Source organism: Kryptolebias marmoratus, linkage group LG18 (assembly GCF_001649575.2).
Source record: "Kryptolebias marmoratus isolate JLee-2015 linkage group LG18, ASM164957v2, whole genome shotgun sequence".
In the NCBI taxonomy this organism is placed as follows: domain Eukaryota; kingdom Metazoa; phylum Chordata; class Actinopteri; order Cyprinodontiformes; family Rivulidae; genus Kryptolebias; species Kryptolebias marmoratus.
The window spans coordinates 2481076-2501892 of NC_051447.1; the positions used below are offsets into that span (position 1 = coordinate 2481076).

At 40.7% G+C, this 20817-nt stretch overlaps 2 protein-coding genes across 2 annotated transcripts in view; one reads left to right on the top strand and one right to left on the bottom strand.

Moving 5' to 3' along the window:
• Positions 1-11360, top strand: part of szt2 (SZT2 subunit of KICSTOR complex) — a 321741-nt gene extending 310381 nt beyond the window's left edge. The window contains exons 69-74 of the mRNA XM_037981182.1: positions 516-693; positions 793-915; positions 5258-5774; positions 6437-6547; positions 9676-9744; positions 9832-11360. Of these exons, the coding sequence (XP_037837110.1) occupies positions 516-693; positions 793-915; positions 5258-5774; positions 6437-6547; positions 9676-9744; positions 9832-9975 (1142 nt within the window). The 3' untranslated portion in view covers positions 9976-11360. The remainder of the gene's footprint in view (positions 1-515; positions 694-792; positions 916-5257; positions 5775-6436; positions 6548-9675; positions 9745-9831) is intronic.
• Positions 11361-16901: 5541 nt separating this feature from the next.
• Positions 16902-20817, bottom strand: part of hyi (hydroxypyruvate isomerase) — a 38124-nt gene continuing 34208 nt past the window's right edge. Inside the window, exons 7-8 of the mRNA XM_017435694.3 lie at positions 17961-18095; positions 16902-17882 (exon numbers count right to left, since the gene is read on the bottom strand). Of these exons, the coding sequence (XP_017291183.1) occupies positions 17824-17882; positions 17961-18095 (194 nt within the window). The 3' untranslated portion in view covers positions 16902-17823. The remainder of the gene's footprint in view (positions 17883-17960; positions 18096-20817) is intronic.

A 20817-nucleotide genomic window follows, 5' to 3' on the forward strand; every position in this document is an offset into this window, starting at 1 on the left:
ACTTTGTGACTGTCTTACTGTGGCTCTGAAGGTTCAGGTCAGAGTCCATCACTACTCCCAGGTTTCGGGCCTGATCGCTGGTTTTTAGTTGTAATAACTGGAGCTGTGCATTGATTGTAGTTCGCTCCTCTTTAGGTCCAAAGATAATAACTTCAGTTTTGTTTCTGTTCAGCTGGAGAAAGTGATCAAAAAATGGTTTCATTTGCCAAGCAAATTTTTAGAGCATCTACCACTTCCTTCTTAATGGATTCTGATATTATTGACTCAAGTTTCACTGGTTCTTTCTCAAACGGAGCAGAATCTTCATACACACTGTTGTCAAAAGTCACACTTCTTGTAGTTCACCTTTTAAATTGTGTCACAGCAGAAAGAAACAGATAGCCTCATATGTGCTGAACTTTAGTTTTACTGATCTTTGGGTCATTGAAAAGATGCAGAGTATCTGCATTAAGTTGAAGCATTTTAAAGGTTTTGCTACAGTAGAACTGGAATAACTGGGATTGTGTTTCCTACAGGGAGCTTTTCCATCTCCACGGGGATGATAACAGCTCATCAGCTCTACAACTACATCACTGATCATGCCAGCACATACGGCATGAAGCCTCTCCGCATGTCCAAGAGTGCAGCTGGTGCTGACAACAAGAAAGGGAGTCCGGACCTACACGAGTATGCCCTGGTTGCTCTGTGGAACAGGTCAAATCCATCTCATCAACCCCAAAAGAAAATGGACTGTTTTTAAGCTGGTGATTTCACTCTAACCTTTTTCTTCTTCCTGTCCTGTTTCACATGTAGTTCGGGGTCTTACAAGGATCTGGAGGGTCTTCACCACCATGATGATTTTGATGTTTCCCTTGTGGTGTGCCACAATGCTGCTCCATTTGAGGAACAGTCGGATGGGGAGCGGCATTTACTCAGGTAAGAACAAAATTAAATAATTAAAGCAAGGAATGCATACCATCCGCCGCCTTTTAATGCCATAGTTTTAAACTAAGTTCATTTTATGATGAGAAATGGTGGCGTTGTAGTTGTTTTGGTCAAACCTTGAAAATAACGTTATGAATGATACCATGTAATATTACAAGATGTCACACTCAGAATATGTGTTGTGAATGTCTCCTAGCTACTACCGCACCAAAGTTTAGCTCAGTATCTAAAAAATTGGCTAAGTTATGGCCATGTTCTGTTTGGTAAAGTTGATTAATTCTATTTTGTAGTAAAAAATATTTTGCTTCCCATCCTGGGAGCTTTCTCAGTTTAAAACTAGAGATTGTGGCGTTCCAAGCTTCAAACTCCATGTGCTGCTCCGTTTATGCAGTTAAATTCATCTTTAGATCAATCTCACTCCCCTCCCTTCTGAGGGTCATTAAAGTCTTTGTTTGCCTGGCTCACAGAGAGATGTTTTGATCACATGCATGAAGGTGTGAATTAGAGAAAAAATAACTGGGTATCAGGCTTAATACTCCATTGTAAGTTTTAGAAAATTGAAATCTGAGACCTCCTCTGTTTAAAGTTGGTCTTTCTAGTTTGACATAAATGGCTTCCTTCACAGAAAAAAAACACTTTTAGCTGTTTAGGTCAAACATTGAAAATAATGTTACAATTTTGTGAGACATTGCACTCAAAGTACAGTATGTGTTGTGACTGATTGTATGCATTTTACAGTTGAAGAAGCGTTTTGAATGAATCTTAGCTACAACCGCACAAAATTTTAGCACAATACAGTTGAAACCAGACGTTTACATACACTATATAAAAAAACATAAATACTGAAGCAACATCTCAAGACAACAGCCAGGAAGTTGAAGCTTGGGCACAAATGGGTCTTCCAAATGGACAGTGACTTGAAGCATACTGTCAAAGTGGTTACAAAGTAGCTTAAGGATCACAAAGTCAATGTTTTGGAGTGGCCATCACAAAGCCCTGATCTCAATCCTATTGAAAATTTATGGACAAAGCTGAAAAGGCATGTGCGCGCAAACATGCTCAGTTACACCAGTTCTGTCAGGAGGAATGGGCCAAAATTCCTGCCAAATATTGTGAGAAGCTCGTGGAAGGATATCCAAAATGTTTGACCCAAGTCATGCAGTTTAAGGGCAATGGTGCCAAATACTAATGAAGTGTATTTAAACTTTTGACTTTGAAGAAAGTAATAAAAATTGCCTTAAAAACATTCTCACTCTCATTATTCTGGAATTTACCAAATAGAAATAATTTTGAAAATCCTAATTGACCTAAAATGAGAAAAGTTTATTCTGATTTCACTTCAGACAGTGTGGAAAAAACCCATGTATCTTTTTATATAGTGTATGTGAACTTCTGGTTTCAACTGTATGTGTAAAAATGACTGAGTTGTACCCATTTTTGTATTTTTTAAGGTTGCTTTTTTGTGGTCATCTTGAATTGGATTAACTTCAAAAGTTCAACAGTTGTACATGTTCACCCAACGATTGCTTTCTGAAAAGTTTCATTAAAATTGGTACAGTGGTTCATAGAATATTTTAATAACAAATACACAAACTTGACTCCAAAACGTCAGTGACAGAGTTTTATACTTTTACACACACAGGCAGGCACCTTCTGCGCAATTGATAACGAGAGAACAGAAATTTAACATGATTAACAAGAAACACCACTGTTTAGTGGAAATGACTCCTAAACTGTAACTTTCTACCACATGTGAAAGATCTATGATAAATTTAATCTAATACATTTAAAATAAAATCTAGTTCCAAAAGACCTAATGCATTCAAAATTAGTTAATTTACTATGCACTTTAGTATATTCACATTCAGTAGAGAAGGAATTCTAAAAGTACTGGATCGGTACTTTGGGTCAGGGGTTCTGTAGAGAGAATGTGTTTCTGACTAATACCATTAGATCTCATCAGTTTGGTGACAAGGTGCCTCATGTATGAACAGTGCGTATTCATATAAAAGTTGCATACGCCATGTTCCATGCACATCTTGGGATGTTTCAAAACAAGCATTGCATGAAAGGGTGCAAACCTTTGACTTGTCTTGAGAGTGTGTGTACTGCCATGCAAAGTTTTTCAGTCAACAGTATCAAACTAGAAAGAACTGAGACACCTCTAAATACACTGAAATATGACTCCATGTGGTTTTCTGAACTCAAGGGGCATTTGAACATAATATTTTCTTATGAGTTTGAGCATTTATGGTTTAAAGCCAAACAATTAACCTGAACCACATTTTACCTCATACAACATTACCTATAACATGCCTCAAAAACATCAAAACAACCTCAATCCAACGTAAATTGTAAAGTGTCCTCTAGTTTTGTAACTCGTAGATGTAAACATGCACACGTTTGCAAGGCGCACATAGAGGTGAGGCTCATAAAACGCATGTGAATTGTCTAAGAGGCACTGCCATTCTCACTGAGAAGAAAGCTGTCGGATCAGCAAATTAATTCAGAACGAGTTACATGATGATTCCTAAGGAGGACAACATGTAAACGGTGACACATCCAAAAAATAGCTGTGTAAAGTTGCTCGTAATTGTGGAAAAATGGCAGCTTTGGCTCTGCTGGAGGACATAACCAAAGGATGAATTGGGAGGGAGTTTGTTTTTCAGGGATCACACCAACCTGCTGGCACACAATGATACCTGTTTATTAGCCAATTTGGAGTCCCAGAGCCATTATTTTTGTCCTGAACTTGCCCCATAGTGAAACATGGAGGACCCATGCATTGCCAGAGCCAGTTCAAGACCTCACCATGAACTGGAGCCTTTCAGAGGTAGCTGGCTGACAGGTCATCCCTGAGCCATGCCAGCTGTATTTAGCGGCCTCGTCTGTAAGGTGCCCAGATATATCTAATTCCTCCACACCATGGCTGAAACGTTCTGTTGATGCACAGGACAAAAATTCAAATCCTGCTGCTTTAACAGCATTTTCCACCTTTCTGCCACTCTTTTTTTTCTTTTATTACTAACCCTAGAGGAATGACTACCAACTTATAATTGGGGGCAGAGCGGTCCAAGCAGCACCTGGAGCTAAGCTGTATTTCACGTAAATTGAGATGTATGAAGGAAACGTGCGTAAAAACATGCGTACTCGTGGTTTCATAATCTGAATATTTTTGTGTGTACGCACTTATCCAGTTTTGTCCCTATGCCAACTTTCAGTATGAAAGCTGCACACTCTTTCATACATGAGGCCCCAAATGAACTTATTTCAGGTGTTCTAAGTGGCATGAACTTTGAACTTATTGTGGATGTCCTGAAATCTTTTAACACATAAAACTGATGGCTTATACACACCTGCACAATGAACCCATGAACCCAACTGGATAAAAGTGTACAGAGGAAACATTTGAGACATTTTGCCATGTTTAATTGCTCTTTCTGATCAATGTACGTGTCATTAAAGCTGAATCAACTACACACACAATACCTTAAATGTACATGAGTGAAAGTTTTATCAGGTAACACTAAACGGAGCATCAACCTTATTGTTTTTTAAAAGCAGTCGCTTTCACAATTAAGCCTTCATTGGTTTACTAACTAAAGAAATTCACCTCTTAATGCAGTCATTATGATGCCAAGGGTTTTTCATTCATCATTATTATACAGAAATGCAATATACCAGGGTGTCACATTACATACGTATCTATAATGCAGACTGCAGACACGCAATCCTGTCCATTTAAAAATGTTGTGCTTTTTTTGTGACTCATGTAGTACATGGATTACAACTTTGTGGTGCATTTAACTACACCTAAATGCAACAATCCACACCTAAACAAAATCTACTCTAGATGTAAAGAAAGAGGAATGAAATTTAAATATTTTTGATTCATATTTTCTTTCCAACAAAGTAAAATAATTTACATATGACATAGCTTTTTTCACAGAAAATGTAACACATTTGGAACCGTATATATTTTCATTAGTAACAAATTTTTATTTGTTTAATATGTAACTGTGACAGATTTCGGTTACATTTATTTTGTAATAAATTGTGTAACACCATTACATGTAACCAGTTACTGCTAGTCTTTGTGAAAAAAGTGATAAACAATAAGAACTTGTTGGTTTTGAATGTTTCAAGGTGAATTCTGAACATGAACTAATTCAGTTTGGATCCCTGTCAGCTGGACTTTGTTCCTTTAAAGTAGGAACGAGATAAACACTGGTAACGTATTGGTGTGCGTGAATTTTAGGATCAAATCTCAAAGAATCAGACCTGCTACTGGAATGAATTACTTTCAAATTTGTCATAAATCTTTGTGTTTCAGGTTGCGTTTTTATGTCATCATGACCAGTCAGAGGGAGCTGTTCCCCCGTCTCACTGCTGACATGCGCCGCTTTAAGAAGCTTCCTCCAATCTACCGTGATCTTTGTGACCCTGGTGGTAGGCACCCCCCGGATCAAGTAGAGGCTTCTGCTTCAGGGGGAGAAGAGAGAGACCTTTGGGAGGAAACTTCACCTGAAGCTCCAGCTGCCTCAGCCCCAAGTGATGGCAATGAGTTTTATCCTTTGGCGGGGGGCAGACCTGGGGCTCAGGGACTGCTGTACACTTCCCCTCTGTTCCCTCTGCTCAACAACGAGGTGGCATCAGCCCATCGACAGATCCAGGCCAGTGTGGAGCAGGCCATGGGTCACTGCCGCAGGGACAACCTGTGGAGGAGGCTGTTCCATGGAGAACACGCAGCCCTGGACAAACTGAAGCTAGCCAAGCTATCCTTCACAGAGCTGGAGGAGCTGCTGCAGGCCGTGCAGAGCCGCTCAATCGGAGAAATTGACCCACAGCTGGTAGGAGTCCTGCCTCTTTTGTTTAGTGGGAAAAACCAGGCAGAAATGAAACCAGACTCATTCAAACTGTAGTTTTATTTTATACCAAAGCTGTTCCACAGTTCTAAGTGCTGCAGAACAATCAGCATTGTTAAGCAGGAAACATGTTGGTTGACAAGAACAGTTTAAACCATTAAACTTCCATTTACAAAACTTCTTATATCATTTTCCTTTTTTTAACTCAGACGCCATTGGGCTAAATACCAAGTTTATTCACATTTATGAACCTTTTTAACGAGTCAACTGAAGACACAATAGACTCCATAGAGTCAAGAAAGAAGTCCTGATTAATATGCTATGTTTAACTTGTAATTAAAGTTAAATAATGAGAAATTAATTTAAAAAGTCATACCCATTATGTTCTGAACAAACTGAGCTTTTTAATACCTGAATGGCTGAAAAAGCTGAAAGTATGTTGAAGTAGTGAGTCCAAAATGCATACAGAGGAAAGTATAAACAGTTTAAAGGCTGACTCAGCACTCACACAATTAAAAAGAAGAGAAGAAAATGAAAATTTAAGCTTTAAAGATACCTGCAGTGATTATATTTTGCTTGAAGAGCTGAATGAAAGTGAGTCTTCATTTCCAGGCTAACATGTTAACCAGAACTGTGGTGTGTTGTAGGACTGTTTCCTCACAATGAGTCCAGTATGGTACCAAGGTCTCATTAAAGTCCTGCTGAACCGGTTCCCTCAAAGCTGCAGACACTTTGATGATAACGGGATCCAGTATCTGGTGAGATGTTCTTTGTGATTTTTTTTTTTAAGTTGAGAGGAGATAGAGTGAAGTTCTGCAGGAATTAAAGAAGTATATTTGGTATATGTGTGTGTATAATGTCTCACTTCTTCCGGTCATTGTTATGGGGAATGTCCGCTCCCTGGGCAAAGTTGATGAACATAAGTCCCTAGCCAGAGGAAAGGACAGCAGTCTTTTGTGTTTCTGTAAAACGTGACTTAATGACTCCATTACCAATATAGGTGGGTTCATGGCAATCCAAGCAGACAGGGACACCAAAGAAACTGGTAAGCGGAGAGGAGTGGGGGTTACTTTTTTTATCAACAACAAATGGCTTAACCCTGGCCACACTACAGTACGAGAACAAGTTTGTACCAAAGACATTGACCTCCTGGTGGTGAGCATGAGACCATTATCTGCCTCGGGAATTCTCTGCAGGGTTCGCTCGCAATTGTTGTTTATATTCCAAATGGAAAAACATTGCCATCCCTTATGTTGCTGGAGTATCTAAGAAACTCAGAAGGATTTCCTCTAAACACAACATCCCAGTACATTTCAAACCCAACAGGACTCTCAGACAGAGGCTGGTCCACCCTAAGGACAAAACACCCAAACACAAACTGGGCGGTGTAGTGTATGCAGTTCAGTGCAGCGAGGAATGTCCAGATCTCTAAATTGGAGAGACCAAACAGCTTCTCCACAGACGCATGGCTCAACTCAGGAGGGCCAGCTCTTCAGGACAGGACTCAGCTGTCCACCTATACCTCAAGGTTAATGGACACTCTTTTGGAGACCAAAATGTAATTATTTTGGACCAAGTTGAGTTTGTGAGAGAGATGAAGGAAGCCATGTACGTTAACTTTAAAAGCCAACTTTAAACAAAGGAGGTTTCAGATTTCAGCTTTCAAAAACCTATAATGAAGCTTTAGGCCTGATTCCCAGTCAGTTTCACTCCAATCATAACCTGCATTCATGTGACCAGAGTGGCCCATCAGTGAGTCAGGCTAACAAGGACCCTAATGAGCCTCTGTTGTTAGGAGAGTGAGGACAATCTGCATGTGAATCCAGCTTACAGAACATCTCAGCTTTCAAAGCTCAACTCCACACTCTCTGCTTTTTGAACTAAGAAAGCTCCTCGGAGTGAAACGTCTTCAACTGCAGAAAAGAAGTCCAGTAGTTTTTGTTTTTAACCTATTTTTGGATTTGCCATGTCCTGTATGACTGAGAATCTTGTTAAGGACAGATAAAAACTCCCAAAATACTGAAACACCTGCTCTCTGTCCTCACACGGGATCAGGGAGATGCACGGACGAAGAGAGTCAAAAACAGCCAAGAGTTCCTCTTAAAATCAAAACACATTTATTCACTTTCAGCGCTGAAAGGGAGACATGAGAAAAAGGACCCCTACCGAAGTTCAGAGCACTCAGCCTACGTCTCAATCTAACTTCCTGTTTGATGTACTTTTGTTACTCGAAAAGCAAAACATCAGTCCCATCTGGTACTTTTCCATGTCAGTGTTTTTCCATTCTCCTCGTGGAGAGCCGCTTCCTGGATTTCATGATGTCATCTCATCATGTGTTCTCTATGACCTGCTGTTATCCTTTACATTGTTTCTGGGCTCTGAACTCTGGTAAAAAGAAACTTCATGGTCTTATATTTTATATAACTTTTATATAACATTTTATATAACTTCACAATCTACACCAGCATACATTCCTCCGTTAGCACATGCTGAGATGGCTTGTCATATAGTGCATGCTACCATCAAGAGGCTACAAGTTAAATGCCCAGACTCGTTCATTTTCCTATGCAGAGTTTTTAACCACACATCCCTCTCCAGCTCAATTCCCACGTTCAAACAGTTTAACTGCACCACCCTGGAAAACAAAACGCTATCTTTGTTATGATAATATGAAGGATGAAGGTTCAGACCACTGCTTTGTTCATCTCTGCCCCGCCTACGATCCACTGGTAAAAAGAACACCTGTTACCACCAAAATATTGAGATGCTGGTCCCAGGAATCCACCGAGTCCCTGCAGTGTAGCCTAGAAATCACTGACTGTGATAATTTCTGAGAGTCATTTGCAGATGACAGTGATGGACTGACTGACTGTATCACTAATTACATCAAGTTTTGCACCAATGTCAGCAACCCCTGCTGAGAGATTCAGTGTTATCCTAACAACAAACTGTGGGTTACCAGCAGCCTGAAAGCACTGTTAAACTTGAAGAAAAAAGCTTTCCGGATGGGGGACATGGTAAAGGTAAAAGAAATACAAAGAGAACTGACGGTGAAAATTAAAGAGGGGAAGCAGAGCTACGGAAGCAAACTGGAGCAACATCTGCAACCGGATAGGAAGAAGCAGGTCTGGTCTGCAATAAAAAAAAAGACCACAAGTTTTGATAGAAAAGAGAAATCCCTTCCTGTTGGAGACCATGAAATTGCTGATTAATTTAATGCTTTTTTAACAAATTTGATTGAGTGTGTGTGTGTAGTCATGTGAGTTTTCTGTTTGTTCCTGTCAAGAGTCAAGCAGCGACATTTTGGACCAGCAGAAGATGATCGAGAGCTTTTTTGTTAATACAAGTAAATAGTGAACTTGGCCTTTCACTATGTTCCATTATGAATAAATATGGGTTTATGAGATTTGCAGATCATTGCATTCTGATTTCATTTACATTTTACACAACAGGCCAACTTTGTTGAAATTGGGGTTGTATATGTTTGCTTGTATATTTGTATGTGTGTAAGTTTTATGAAAGAAATGAAAAGTAACAAAAGAGAATTTTATGTTAACATACGTGCTCTCAGTTGTGACAGTATTATTTGTTGTGTTTACAAAGGATATTTAGAAAATGAACAATAAGAACAACCAGTGAGGTGCACTGATGTGTGATGTTAATAAAGAGAGCTGAGTCCCAGAGAGGGACATCAGATTTCCACTTCCAATGCAACTGATGCCTTCCATGTTCTGTCAGTTTTACTGTGAAAACGAACACTGGAAGAAACTGCTTTGAAACCCCACTCTCCTCACACTGCATGAGAATAAAAAGCATAAAAACGCTGTCTTTATGTTTTGATAAACTAGTTGATAACTGTTTTTTTACTTTTTTTGTCTCGTTTCAGGCTGTTCTGAATCAGAAGTTCACAGACTGCTTTGTTCTGGTCTTTCTGGACAACCAAGCAGGAAAAACAGTAAATTATTTTTTAGCTGGACATTCTTCTAGTTGATATGACTCAAAGTCTGAAGCCTTGGTTCCTTTCTTCTGTTCTACCCCACAGAGTCTAAAAGTGGTGTTCCGGGAGCCGCTGCCCTCGCACCCACAGGCCGGCGGCAGTCCTCCTCCTCAGCTGGTGTCCATGTACCACCATCTGGAGTCAGTCATCAACACAGCCTGCTACAACCTCTGGACCGGGCTCTTATAGAACTGAACTTTACTGATAGCTCAACAGACCTAATCAGCATGAGGAAAGCTATACAATGCAAAGAGGTGGAGAGGTGAACGGTTGGGGCTTTACATTTGCAGCAAGTTAAACCTCACTGCCATAGCTGGTTCCTTGAAGTGCCTTTTGATTGTTTTTGTTAATGATGATGTTCCATCAGCGCTGCACAAAGAAAACCTGAGGTTCTTATGAGTTCTGATCAGTTTACGGACAGATCATTAGTGGCTTCTTATAACTTGCATGTTCTCAAATCTTATATCTAATAACCAGATTAAGATTATAACCATTAATTGGACTGCTAAATGACAGTAAGAACACAGACAGAACCATTACAATAGTAAAGCTGGATATATACTCTGCAAGAAGTTAAGAAATTTGCTCTCCCTGACGTGATTGTTACAAAAATCATAATTTTGTTCTTGCATGAGTTTCGACAGCTTGTTCTCGACACAAGGTTCGCGCCACACTTTTTCTCCTGGGGGTATGCATAAACTATTCCGGGATTGGTCAGAGCTTTGTTGTAGATGTGTTTATTCAGAACAGTGGGTGAACTTCATGGAGCCATTTCACTACAACTGTTCTGCTGAGAAGCAGCTGGCCGAGGCTGGTAGAAAATACAGTCATCTTTACATCTGTTCCAGCAAAACTTATACAAAAAAAGTCTAATGATGAAGAACTTGTGGAAGTAAATATCACAGTTATTGTGCATGGAGGAGACAGAGTGGAGACACAGGTGGCTCTTTGTGGCTGTGCTGGCTGGGAGGAAGTATGCCCCAGCTTTGCAGCGTGGGGACACATTATCTTTGTTCATTTATTATTGTGCATCGTATGTCAGAAACAGTGGCGGTCTTATAGTGACAAATTTACAAATACAAATGAAAATGTGTTTAAGTCTGTATAATAAAAATGTCTGATCACGGTAAGAGAAGCAAAAATCTGTACAGGGACTACAGAGTGGAGACTCCTGGAGGATGGGGCTTCTCAGGAGTTTTATGCTGCTGTTTTTTGTTGAGTATAAAATGTCCGTGCTTAAAAGAATGTCTCACAACCACATGAGTGAGAGAAGATTTTCTTTACTTTTCAGTATAAATCCAGCTTTAGAACCCAGACGGAACTATCACATTTACACACATTCTCACCAGGAAAAATAGAACACACTTGACATATGTGATTTAAAGTTGTTCATGACATTACAAACAGGACTGTCATGCAAACAAAACCTTTTCATGTTTTCAAAGTTTTTCATGAGAACACTGGCTGAATCTTAAACACTGCACTGACCGACAATGTATATTGTGTAAATACAGAACGCTTTCTACAAGATGTAAAATATGGAATAAAGCAAGAAAGTAACAAAAAGATTTAAACTGAAGTCCAGCCTTGGATTGTTGTTGGTACTACACACAAAGACACACAGTTGGTTCAGAAAGTCTTTGGACCGCAAATACAGTAATACAGAGAAAAACACATTAATGATGGCAATATATATGGGGGCAGCAGTTTGAGCAGGTAGGCGTACACGTCCCTCTCCACAACCACCTCTTCCAGGTCTTCCAAAAGGATTCCAAGGGATTCCCAGGAAAGCTCAGAGACATAGTCTCTCCAGCTTGTCCTAGGTCCTTCCCAAGGACTCTTCCCAGTTGGACATTCTTGGAACACCTTCCTAGAGAATTCAGGGGGAATCCTTACAAGATGCCCAAACCACCTCATATTCCTCTGAGTCCCTCCAAGCTGCATAGTTGGGCTCTCCCTTAAAAATAGGGTGAAAGAAGGGGGTGCTAGTGCACAGTTGTTAGATGTAGACGTGTTAGCTTGCACTCTCCGCCACAACTTTAAATAATACATTAAATACCGCGATAAAGGGATTTAGGAACTGGCACAGTCAACGCTATAATCTCAGTTGGCTGCTGGGCATCATGTCGCCGCCAAAGAAATCCTCATGTGCTTGGAAAACCAAGATTATTGGCGGATATATGCGCAGTGCTACTGCTAGTGAGCCTAGCGGTCATGGTAGCCACTCCAGCGGTGTCGTGGGCGAACCCAGAGACGGCAACACCCAGATGCTCGAGATAAGCAAAGAAATATGTAAGAGTATGTCTGCATCAATTATGGAGAAATTAGACAAACGTTTCGATGCATTTGAGGCCAAATTTCAATTTGTCCTCGCCATGCAGGCCGACTTGCAGAACCGCATGGAAGGCCAGGAGCTGGCTACCAATGCGCTAAATGAGCGGCTGGGAGAACTTGGAACAAAATGTACGGAGCTAACAAAGCTTGTTTCCCGGCAACAAACTAAGCTGCTGGATTTGGAGGCACGCTCCCGCAGGCACAACATCAAAAATCGTTGGCATAAAAGAAAACTCAGAAGAAGGGAGGCCGACAGAGTTTGTCTCTAAGCTCATCCCTGAGTTACTGGGCGAACAACATTTTCCGCATCCACTCAGGATAGATCACGCTCACCGCTCTCTGTGGCCCAAGCCTGCAGTGGAGGAGAACCCACACACCATTGTAGCCCGAATACATAGTTTTCAGGTGAAATAGCCTATTCTACGCCTCGGCAGGACACAGCCGATGGAATACAAGGGGAACAAAGTTCTGATTTTTCCTGATTACACCAGCGAAGTGATGACCCAGCGCTGCGCCTTTCGAAGAGTGATGCAAGTCTTGAGAGAGGATGGAATCAAATTCCAACTGCGCTACCCGGCCCGGTTGCGGGTCCACTAGCAGGACGGGGATGTCCCTGAGGTGTTCAGCGACCCAGTTCAAGCAGAGGCGGCTCACTCGCAAAGCATGACTGCTAAAGATTAGTGTGCGCTGTGGCACCTTTCTTTCTCTCTGTCCTTTTTTCTTTCTCAGTCCTCCTAAGGTGAGCTAACTACTTGTTTTTAGTTGCGTGCATTGTGCAGCATATTGTTCTGTGAACTAAGTTCCAAAACCTCAATGAAGTTAAGACACCAATACTTCGGACTGGCTAGCTCTTTTAGAAAACACATTTTTAAAGTATCTGGTAGAGTTGTGTAAATTTCTAATTTAATGTTGCTGAGGTGGAGTTTGCTAGGACCCGACTTTATTTGAAATAAATGATAACGGGGAAGTATCAGATTCTAACATATAGGAAGTATTAAAGACTGTCCTGTGTGGCGATATAATTTCTTTTACCTCAGCCCTTAAAAAAGAGAGAAGTGTTTATTAGTGTTAATTGAAATTAAAAGTGCACTCCCCAATTTGGAAAGGAGGTACCAAATCTCTAAATTGCCAGTAGACTACAGGGAAATATTGAAACGTTAATATGAATATAACGGAATTGTGAGTGGCCAGGTTGGTAACCTGCTTTTGAAATTACGCCAAAAGAATTTTGAAATTGGAGACAAACCAGGGAGGCTGCTAGCTCAGCAGCTGGAGGGCGCCCAAGCCGCAAGGTCCATTCTCAGTATTAGATCCAGGACCTGCACCCTTCTAACCAACCCTGCCGACATAAATCGTAGATTCAAAGAGTTCTACTCTCAGCTATACACTTCTGAGAATAGCGTGGCACAACCTGATCTCAATGAATTTTTTGACTCGCTCCCACTGCCTGCGCTGAGTCAGTCTGACAGGAATTACCTCGAGTCTGAAGTAACGCTTCAAGAGGTCAGGGATGCAATAAAGTCCCTTCCATCTGGCAAAGTTGCCAGGCCAGACGACTTTGGCCTGGATTTCTATAAGAAGTTTTGTGACATTCTTGCACCACTCCTACATAGAATGATGTCTACCTCAAAACGGGATGGAAAACTGCCCAAAACTCTTAATGAAGTGAATAATTGTCTCTTTCTGAAAAAGGGGAGGGATGAAACCTACCCAGCCAGTTTTAGGCCAATTGCATTACAAAATTTTGATTGTAAGATAATCACCAAAGTTTTGGCCACCAGACTGAATAAATGCTTAGCTTCTATTATCCAATCCCGATCAGATAGGGTTCATCCCTAATAGACTCTACTTTTTCAATGTTAGACGATTACTTAACTCTATTTACCTTGACCATAAGAACGCCAACGGAGCCTCTATTTTGGCCCTTGACGCGCATAAAGCTTTCGACCAAGTTGAATGGCCTTAAAAGTTTGAGGCATTGCGCAGGTTTGGCTTTGGTGAGACTTTCATTTCTTGGTTAAAACTGATATATCACGAACCAATGTGCTCTGTCCTGACAAATAATGACCGGTCGGCCCTGTTTCGCTTACAGCGCTCGGTCCAGCAGGGTTGTCTGCTGTCACCAGCACTCTTTGCCATTGCACTGGAGCCTCTGGCTGTAGCCATAAGACAGCACCCACACATTGTGGTGCATCAAGTCGGAGATGTCGAAACACTTATTAGCCTATTGTCAATAATGTTATATTATATCTAAACAACACAGTAGAATTGGTTTTCTTCCTCCTTAGCCTGATCACGTCTTTTAGCAAAATATCAGGATATACCATCAACTGATCAAAGAGTAAGTTAATGCCTCTCTGGAACAGAAAAAAGACTAGGATCTCCAGGGTGCATTTACAGAAGCCAGCGGAGGAGGGGGGCTGAGCCTGCCAGTTTTGAAACATTACTACTGGGCGCAAACATCAGAGCCATGGTGTTCTGGCAGCGGGGGTTCCCGGGTAACTTAACGGCTGAAACCCCTGTGGCTCAAGATGGAAGCCAGCCAGGTAAACAACTCCTCTTTACCAGCTATGTTGCTCGCCAGTGTTGAAAAACCAGAAGCCTATAGGAATCTGAGCTTTGTGCCAAAACACCAAGTAAGAATCTTGAATCAGATCAGGAGTTTCCTTGCTCTACCAAATACATCAGTACAGATGCCAATATGGTTTAATCACAGTTTTCTGCCTCTGTGGCAGGACAAAGCTTATCATGACTGGAGGGGAAGGGGGCTGATGTCAATTAAGGATATATAGACAACAAGTTTGCATCATTCAGCCAATTGAAAGACAAATATAACTTGCCCTACTCACATTTTTTTCGATACCTACAGGTCAGGCACTATATCAAGTCAAAGATTAGGAACTATTTCACTCTGCCGTTGGAGCGTGGCATTTATGATATCTTAGGGGGCTCCCCCGACTCCAGGCACCTTATTTCAAAAATTATGCGTCTGCTTGGTGACAGCGCTGTGGCACATACCGCAAAACTCAGGGAGGCTTGGGGGACTGAGCTGGGGCAAACGATCTCTAAATCGTTGTGAAAGAGATGTCTTTCCAAAATCTGCTCTTGTTCAATAAATAGTAGACACCAACTAATCCAATTTAAAATTACTCACTGATTGCATTATTCTAAGGTCAGGTTGCATAAGATTTACCCCTCTGTCTCCCCAATGTGCGACAGATGCAATGTGTCGGAGGGTACACTCTCTAATGCCTTTTGGTCTTGTTGCTCACTGACTGGTATTCCAAGACATATAAGACCCCCTTATTGCCCGAACCAAGACTTAAAATCTTCGAATGCCCTCTGATGCCGGGGGTTGTGCCTACTGAAATGCATTAGCCATTGGTGCTGGGACTGATTGCTGCCAGAAGAATAATCCTGAGATACTGGAAGTCGTCTGCTCCCCCTTCCTTCCACCTGTGGGTGGGGTACATGATGTCCATAATACAATTGGAAAAACTCTGCAAGGGCTCCAAGGACACCTTTGAACGCTACTGGAATCCCTTCCTGGAGCACGTATTTCGTAAATCTTTTTTATGTTTTTATGCCTTTTTTTGTCCAAAAATGCCTGATTTTTTTTAAAGGAGAAAAACCCACAATATGCATTATTTAAAAAAAAAAAAAAAAAACACTCTGAAGTAGAATATTTTTTATGCTATTGTTTTAGCCTTGACCAGGTTGAAAAATATGAAGTTTTTGATATTTTGTAATTGTTTTCTATGTTTTATGCTTGTTTTGTCCAAAAAGAAAATCCTGATTTTTGAAGGAGAAAAATCCAAAATATGCAATAAATAATAGCAGCATTGATTTTTATTCATTATTATTTTGGAGCAATGAGAGCTAAAAGCAAAAAACGACACTCTTTTACCCTCAGGTCCCAAAACGATACCTCTTATAAAGCTTTAATAAAAATTTGAAGACAAAAGAAATGAGTCACATTACAACATAGAAGCATTTTATAACTTCAGACTAAACCATTTTTAAGGTTTTTTTGGCCATGCATTCAGGGGTCAAAGCACACATTGTAGATTACAGTAAGGTGCAATCTGCATGCATGTGCTACACATCTGGCACACTGGTTCGACACTCTTTTGGGCTGCGGGCACAAGACACTGGTTTCTGCTTTCTGGAAGGTCCTGGCTGCAGTTCATCCTCCTTTTCCTGGACCTGTGGTTCCTTCTCTTGAACCTGGCCTTGAGCTAGTAGGACCATGACAGTCCAGACAGGGGTGGTGGGCTAGGGGGTGCTAAGGCTTTTCTGAGCCGTCTTTAAACGCACCATGAGCGCTGCATACACATTGTGTATTGGGAGAGTTGCTGCTTACCAGTGTTGCATGGTGCGTCAGAAATATGTTCAGCAAATTAGCCAGAGCCAATAAGAGGCAAAATGGTTTTTTCCAAACAAACTGTGTAAGTTGAGTAATAGTGTTCCATGCTGATAATGTTAGCTAAATGATGATCAATGTCAATATATAATGTTAAACTAGTTAACAAAGCTATTAATGTTGTTCTTAACCTATGTTACAGTCCTTGCTGATTATTTAATGCTAGCAATATATTCAATAATCTTTCATTTCTGTGCAGAAGTTGTGCTCACCGTTTTTTTTCAATATATTTAAAAATAATCTTTCTTGCCTCAGTAGAAAGAGCAAAGTCAGGGATGAGAAGGAGAAGGAAATGTTAAATCAGAGGCCAGCAGCAGAGACAATGTGTGTCATATCCACAAAGACAGTTTGTACAAACTAAATTACTCAGCATTTTATTGTGCCTAATTAGAGGTGCAGAATCACATTGCTTCACTTAGGTGAGATCAGTGCACTGCTACATGTTCATGTTCTGGGAAACGTCTTTATTCCTGTGACAGAGGTTTAGGTAGAGATATCGGCCTATCCCAGATAAATGTATATTTCATTCTGTTCTTCATTTATATACCGTGTATAGCCAGGTCATATCCCAATTGACTGAAACTATTCTTGTGCACGTTTTATGGGAGAAAAGTTCCTGTCAAGGGACAATCTTTGTCTATATTCAAGCACAATGTTGCACACAGTGGAAAACAGTTTCCACCATTTTTGCGTGACATTTCAGGAAACTGACTTGAAAGATTTTAATATGAATATTTTATGGTAAATGTGATTTTTCTTGTGTGGGACATGTTTTCATCTTGTAGGCTTAAACTGAGGAAGTGAAAATAGGCAGGGAGCAAAGGTGATTGGTCAAAATTTGCAAAGTTTGCAGAGATTGGTTGAACTTGCTTGAATAGCTGTGATTGCAACTTTGCAACTTCCTGGAGGGACTGATCAGAATACAGACAGTGAATAAATGAGAAGTTACACAGGTGAAACTTCAGAGGACTGGTCTTTTTCTAACCCATCGTAGCATCCTCTGTCACAGATCAGGACCAAAACCCAATATTTTCCACAAGAACACTGATCAGTGAAGATCTCCTTTAGTGGTTTTAAGGACATTTATTAGGGATCATATACAGTCATATACCCAATGTTTCCATCCACTGTACACAAAGACATAACCCATCCATTTTCTTTACTCGCTTCTCCATTCCAGAGACTACAGGGCCACTGGACTTTGCATAATTAAAAGAAAAAAGCACAAAAGAACTCCCTAAAAAAAACTGGTAGACAGCTTTATGCTTGGCCATTGAAGCTCATAAGGCTCTGTGTGTCTGGTATTGTTTGATCCAACCCAGGCCCTTCTCAGTGGATTCTGCAGTGGACAGAAAAAATGATCAGATACCATTTCCCAAACTGATGTCATAATTTCTAAGACAAAACAAAGATTCACCTAATGGTTTGTATTCACAGCCAATGTACCCTTTGTAGCCCAGGTTTTCCAGCATGTTGAACAGATAGCTGTAGTTCAGCTCTCCATCACTGTCGGGTTCATTCCTGCAAGGAACCTGAGCAACCTGAACATGACCTGAGAAACAAAACAACACATACCCTGAATATATACTCTTAACATGACCTGTAAAACAAGACATTTGCCCTGAACGTGACCTCAGAAACAGTACATTTACTTTTTTAACATTTTATTTGAAAATCATACATTCATATACACTGCCATTAAAAAAACATCAATTCATCACAATACAAAAACACACCTGATGAGCCATAAAAAAACAACTATATACATCTAAAAAAAAACCAAGTAGATATTTAAACAGTGACAAGACAGAGGTGATTTACATTTGAGGTCCATTGTTTTCCTCCTCCTGAAGTTGCTCACAATGTTCTTAGAAACAGCATCACTAGTGATCGTTTTTTGTTCCAGGACAACCTTTGCTCTTGTTTTCCAGATGTGCGTGTTGATGACACACATCACTAACCCAAAACAAACATCTCATTGAGTCTGTAAAGCCTTTAAACAGTCCATAAAAACAGATGTTGGATTTATTTCAGCATTATTGACACCACTTTGTCTCTGATCGCCAGTCTTGTAATAGTCAAGTAGAACATGGTATCTCGAGGTGTTTGTTTGTCTCCAATCTATGAAGCATTTCTGTTTAAAGCGTTTCAAACATTTTTTAAAATGGTTTTATGCTGTGCAGCTTGACAGTCATCTTTGCAAATCGACTGAGGAAAGAACATGGTACCTTCCTCACCGTGGGGTGAGACACCCAGTCAAGAAAAAGTTGAGTTGTCTTCGATTGTGGAGCAGGTTTTCAAGGAACATCACTAAATCAACAACTTGTTCAAGGACCAGACCTAACAAGCACTTTAGTTGGGGTCCTTATGAGGTTTCGTCAGGATAATTTGACAGTTATGGATAACTTGGAGGCAATGTTCCACCAGGTCAGAGTCAGTGACAAAGACAAAGATCTGAGATTTCTAGGGTTGCCTGGGTAACTATGCAGTGGATCTTGAACACAAAATGCTGGTTCACATTTTTAGAGTGGTATCATCACAGTGTGTGCCAACCTTTGCACTTCAGAAATGTGAGACAAGTTTGAGCCACAGGTTGCAGTAAAGTACTGTTATTTAAATGAATGTCTCAAGTCAGCTACCGATGAAGAGACAGCTTTGTGTGCTGATTAAAGGAGCATGTTGGAAAAGGTGGATTTTAGAAGACAAAATGGTCGAGCAACAGTTAGGTGTTACTTAACTCAATTCCTGAAGAAGAAAAAGTGCAGTTTCAAAAAGTTTCAAGATCTTGGCTTGGACAAGAACTACTAATGGAGAGAGCATTGGGAATACAGTGGTGTGCTGAATCGAACCAGTTTAAAATCATGCTCATAGACTGACCACACACTGGGAGAGGCATTCTAAACCTTTCTGCCAAATATGATAAAGCTCAGCTAGATCTGAATTAGTTTTAAGGTAGAGCTTAACCCCAAACATAAGACAAAATTAGTGTACATTAAATAATTCATCTTTTCTTCTCTAAATTTACAAGACTGTATGCCTCTTATATTCCAGGTAGCAATGTTCAAAAGGCACATGAAGAGAAAATAAAGATAAAATACAGAGGACTAGACTGGATAGTCTCTCTGTTTCTCTCTACCATAAGCATCTGAATGTACAGGACACTTCTTTTTGCTGTTCATGTGAGACACTTCATGAGTAAACTCTGTGGGTACAGAAAGGGTGAAGTTAAAGGAAGGTGAAGAGCTTACCTAATGTCACTCTGAATGTCATAGAGGCTTTAATAATCTCCTAAACCAGATGGAGATCTGGATCCTTCGCTTTCGCTGACACTCATACTCAGATTATTCATCGTTGAAGACAAGCTTCTTGCCTTCATCACATTCATCACCGGATCTTTCTGGGAAAGGCAGTACCCATGATATTTCGCTGATTGCTCCTCGGCAGATGAGTCTCCATCAGCAAACATGGCTGGTTTAAACACTTGAAAAGGGGTAGACTCTCTATGAGTGGCAGCAGCAAGAGCAGGGTCGCCTCTGACAGCAGCAATGGCAGGCTCTCTTTCAGCAGCATCAGTAGTCTGTCTCATTGGTCCCAGGAGTCTCTCTGTCAGCATCAGTGGTGATTTCCTCAACTGCAGCGGCAGCTTCCTTTTCATCTGAAGCAGCAGGGCTGCTCATTCCTGCAGGGGCAGCTGTCTTCCTGTGCTCTTCAATGTTCTGTGTGTACGATCTGATGGTTTGGGTGGTATGTTGTTTTCCACTTTTTGTCTTGTTGGAGTAACACATGGAAAAGTTGAAGAAAGTGAGGCTTTTTTGGCTGCACAGAGAGAACCCACTTTTACTCTGACAAGCCTTGGCTTTGTGGCCAAGGTTTCCACAACACCAACATTCTTTCACTTGGTGGTTGTTGCCTGACAGATAAAGCACCTGGCAACTTGTCCAGGATAAATTATCTGCTGATTATATGGGCCCAGACATAGGGAGTTTGGAATTTGAACAAAATGACCAGCATTGTCTTTGTGTATTTGTTCTTTGAATTTTGTCACTCCGTTCAAAATCATTTTTGTTTGGCAAAGCAATTAATAACTAGAAAGTTCCTGGAGAAAGTTTGACGGGGCCTGCCACGGTGTGCGTCCGTGCTGAACCAAGATGGCTCCAAGAGCTGATCAGTTGCAGACAGGAATCATAAAGTGCTGGTCCTAAAGATGTGAGGAGTCAAATCTGAAGTTTGATCTTTGTACTGTAAACGGTTGCAGAGTTAAAGCTCACAGGCTG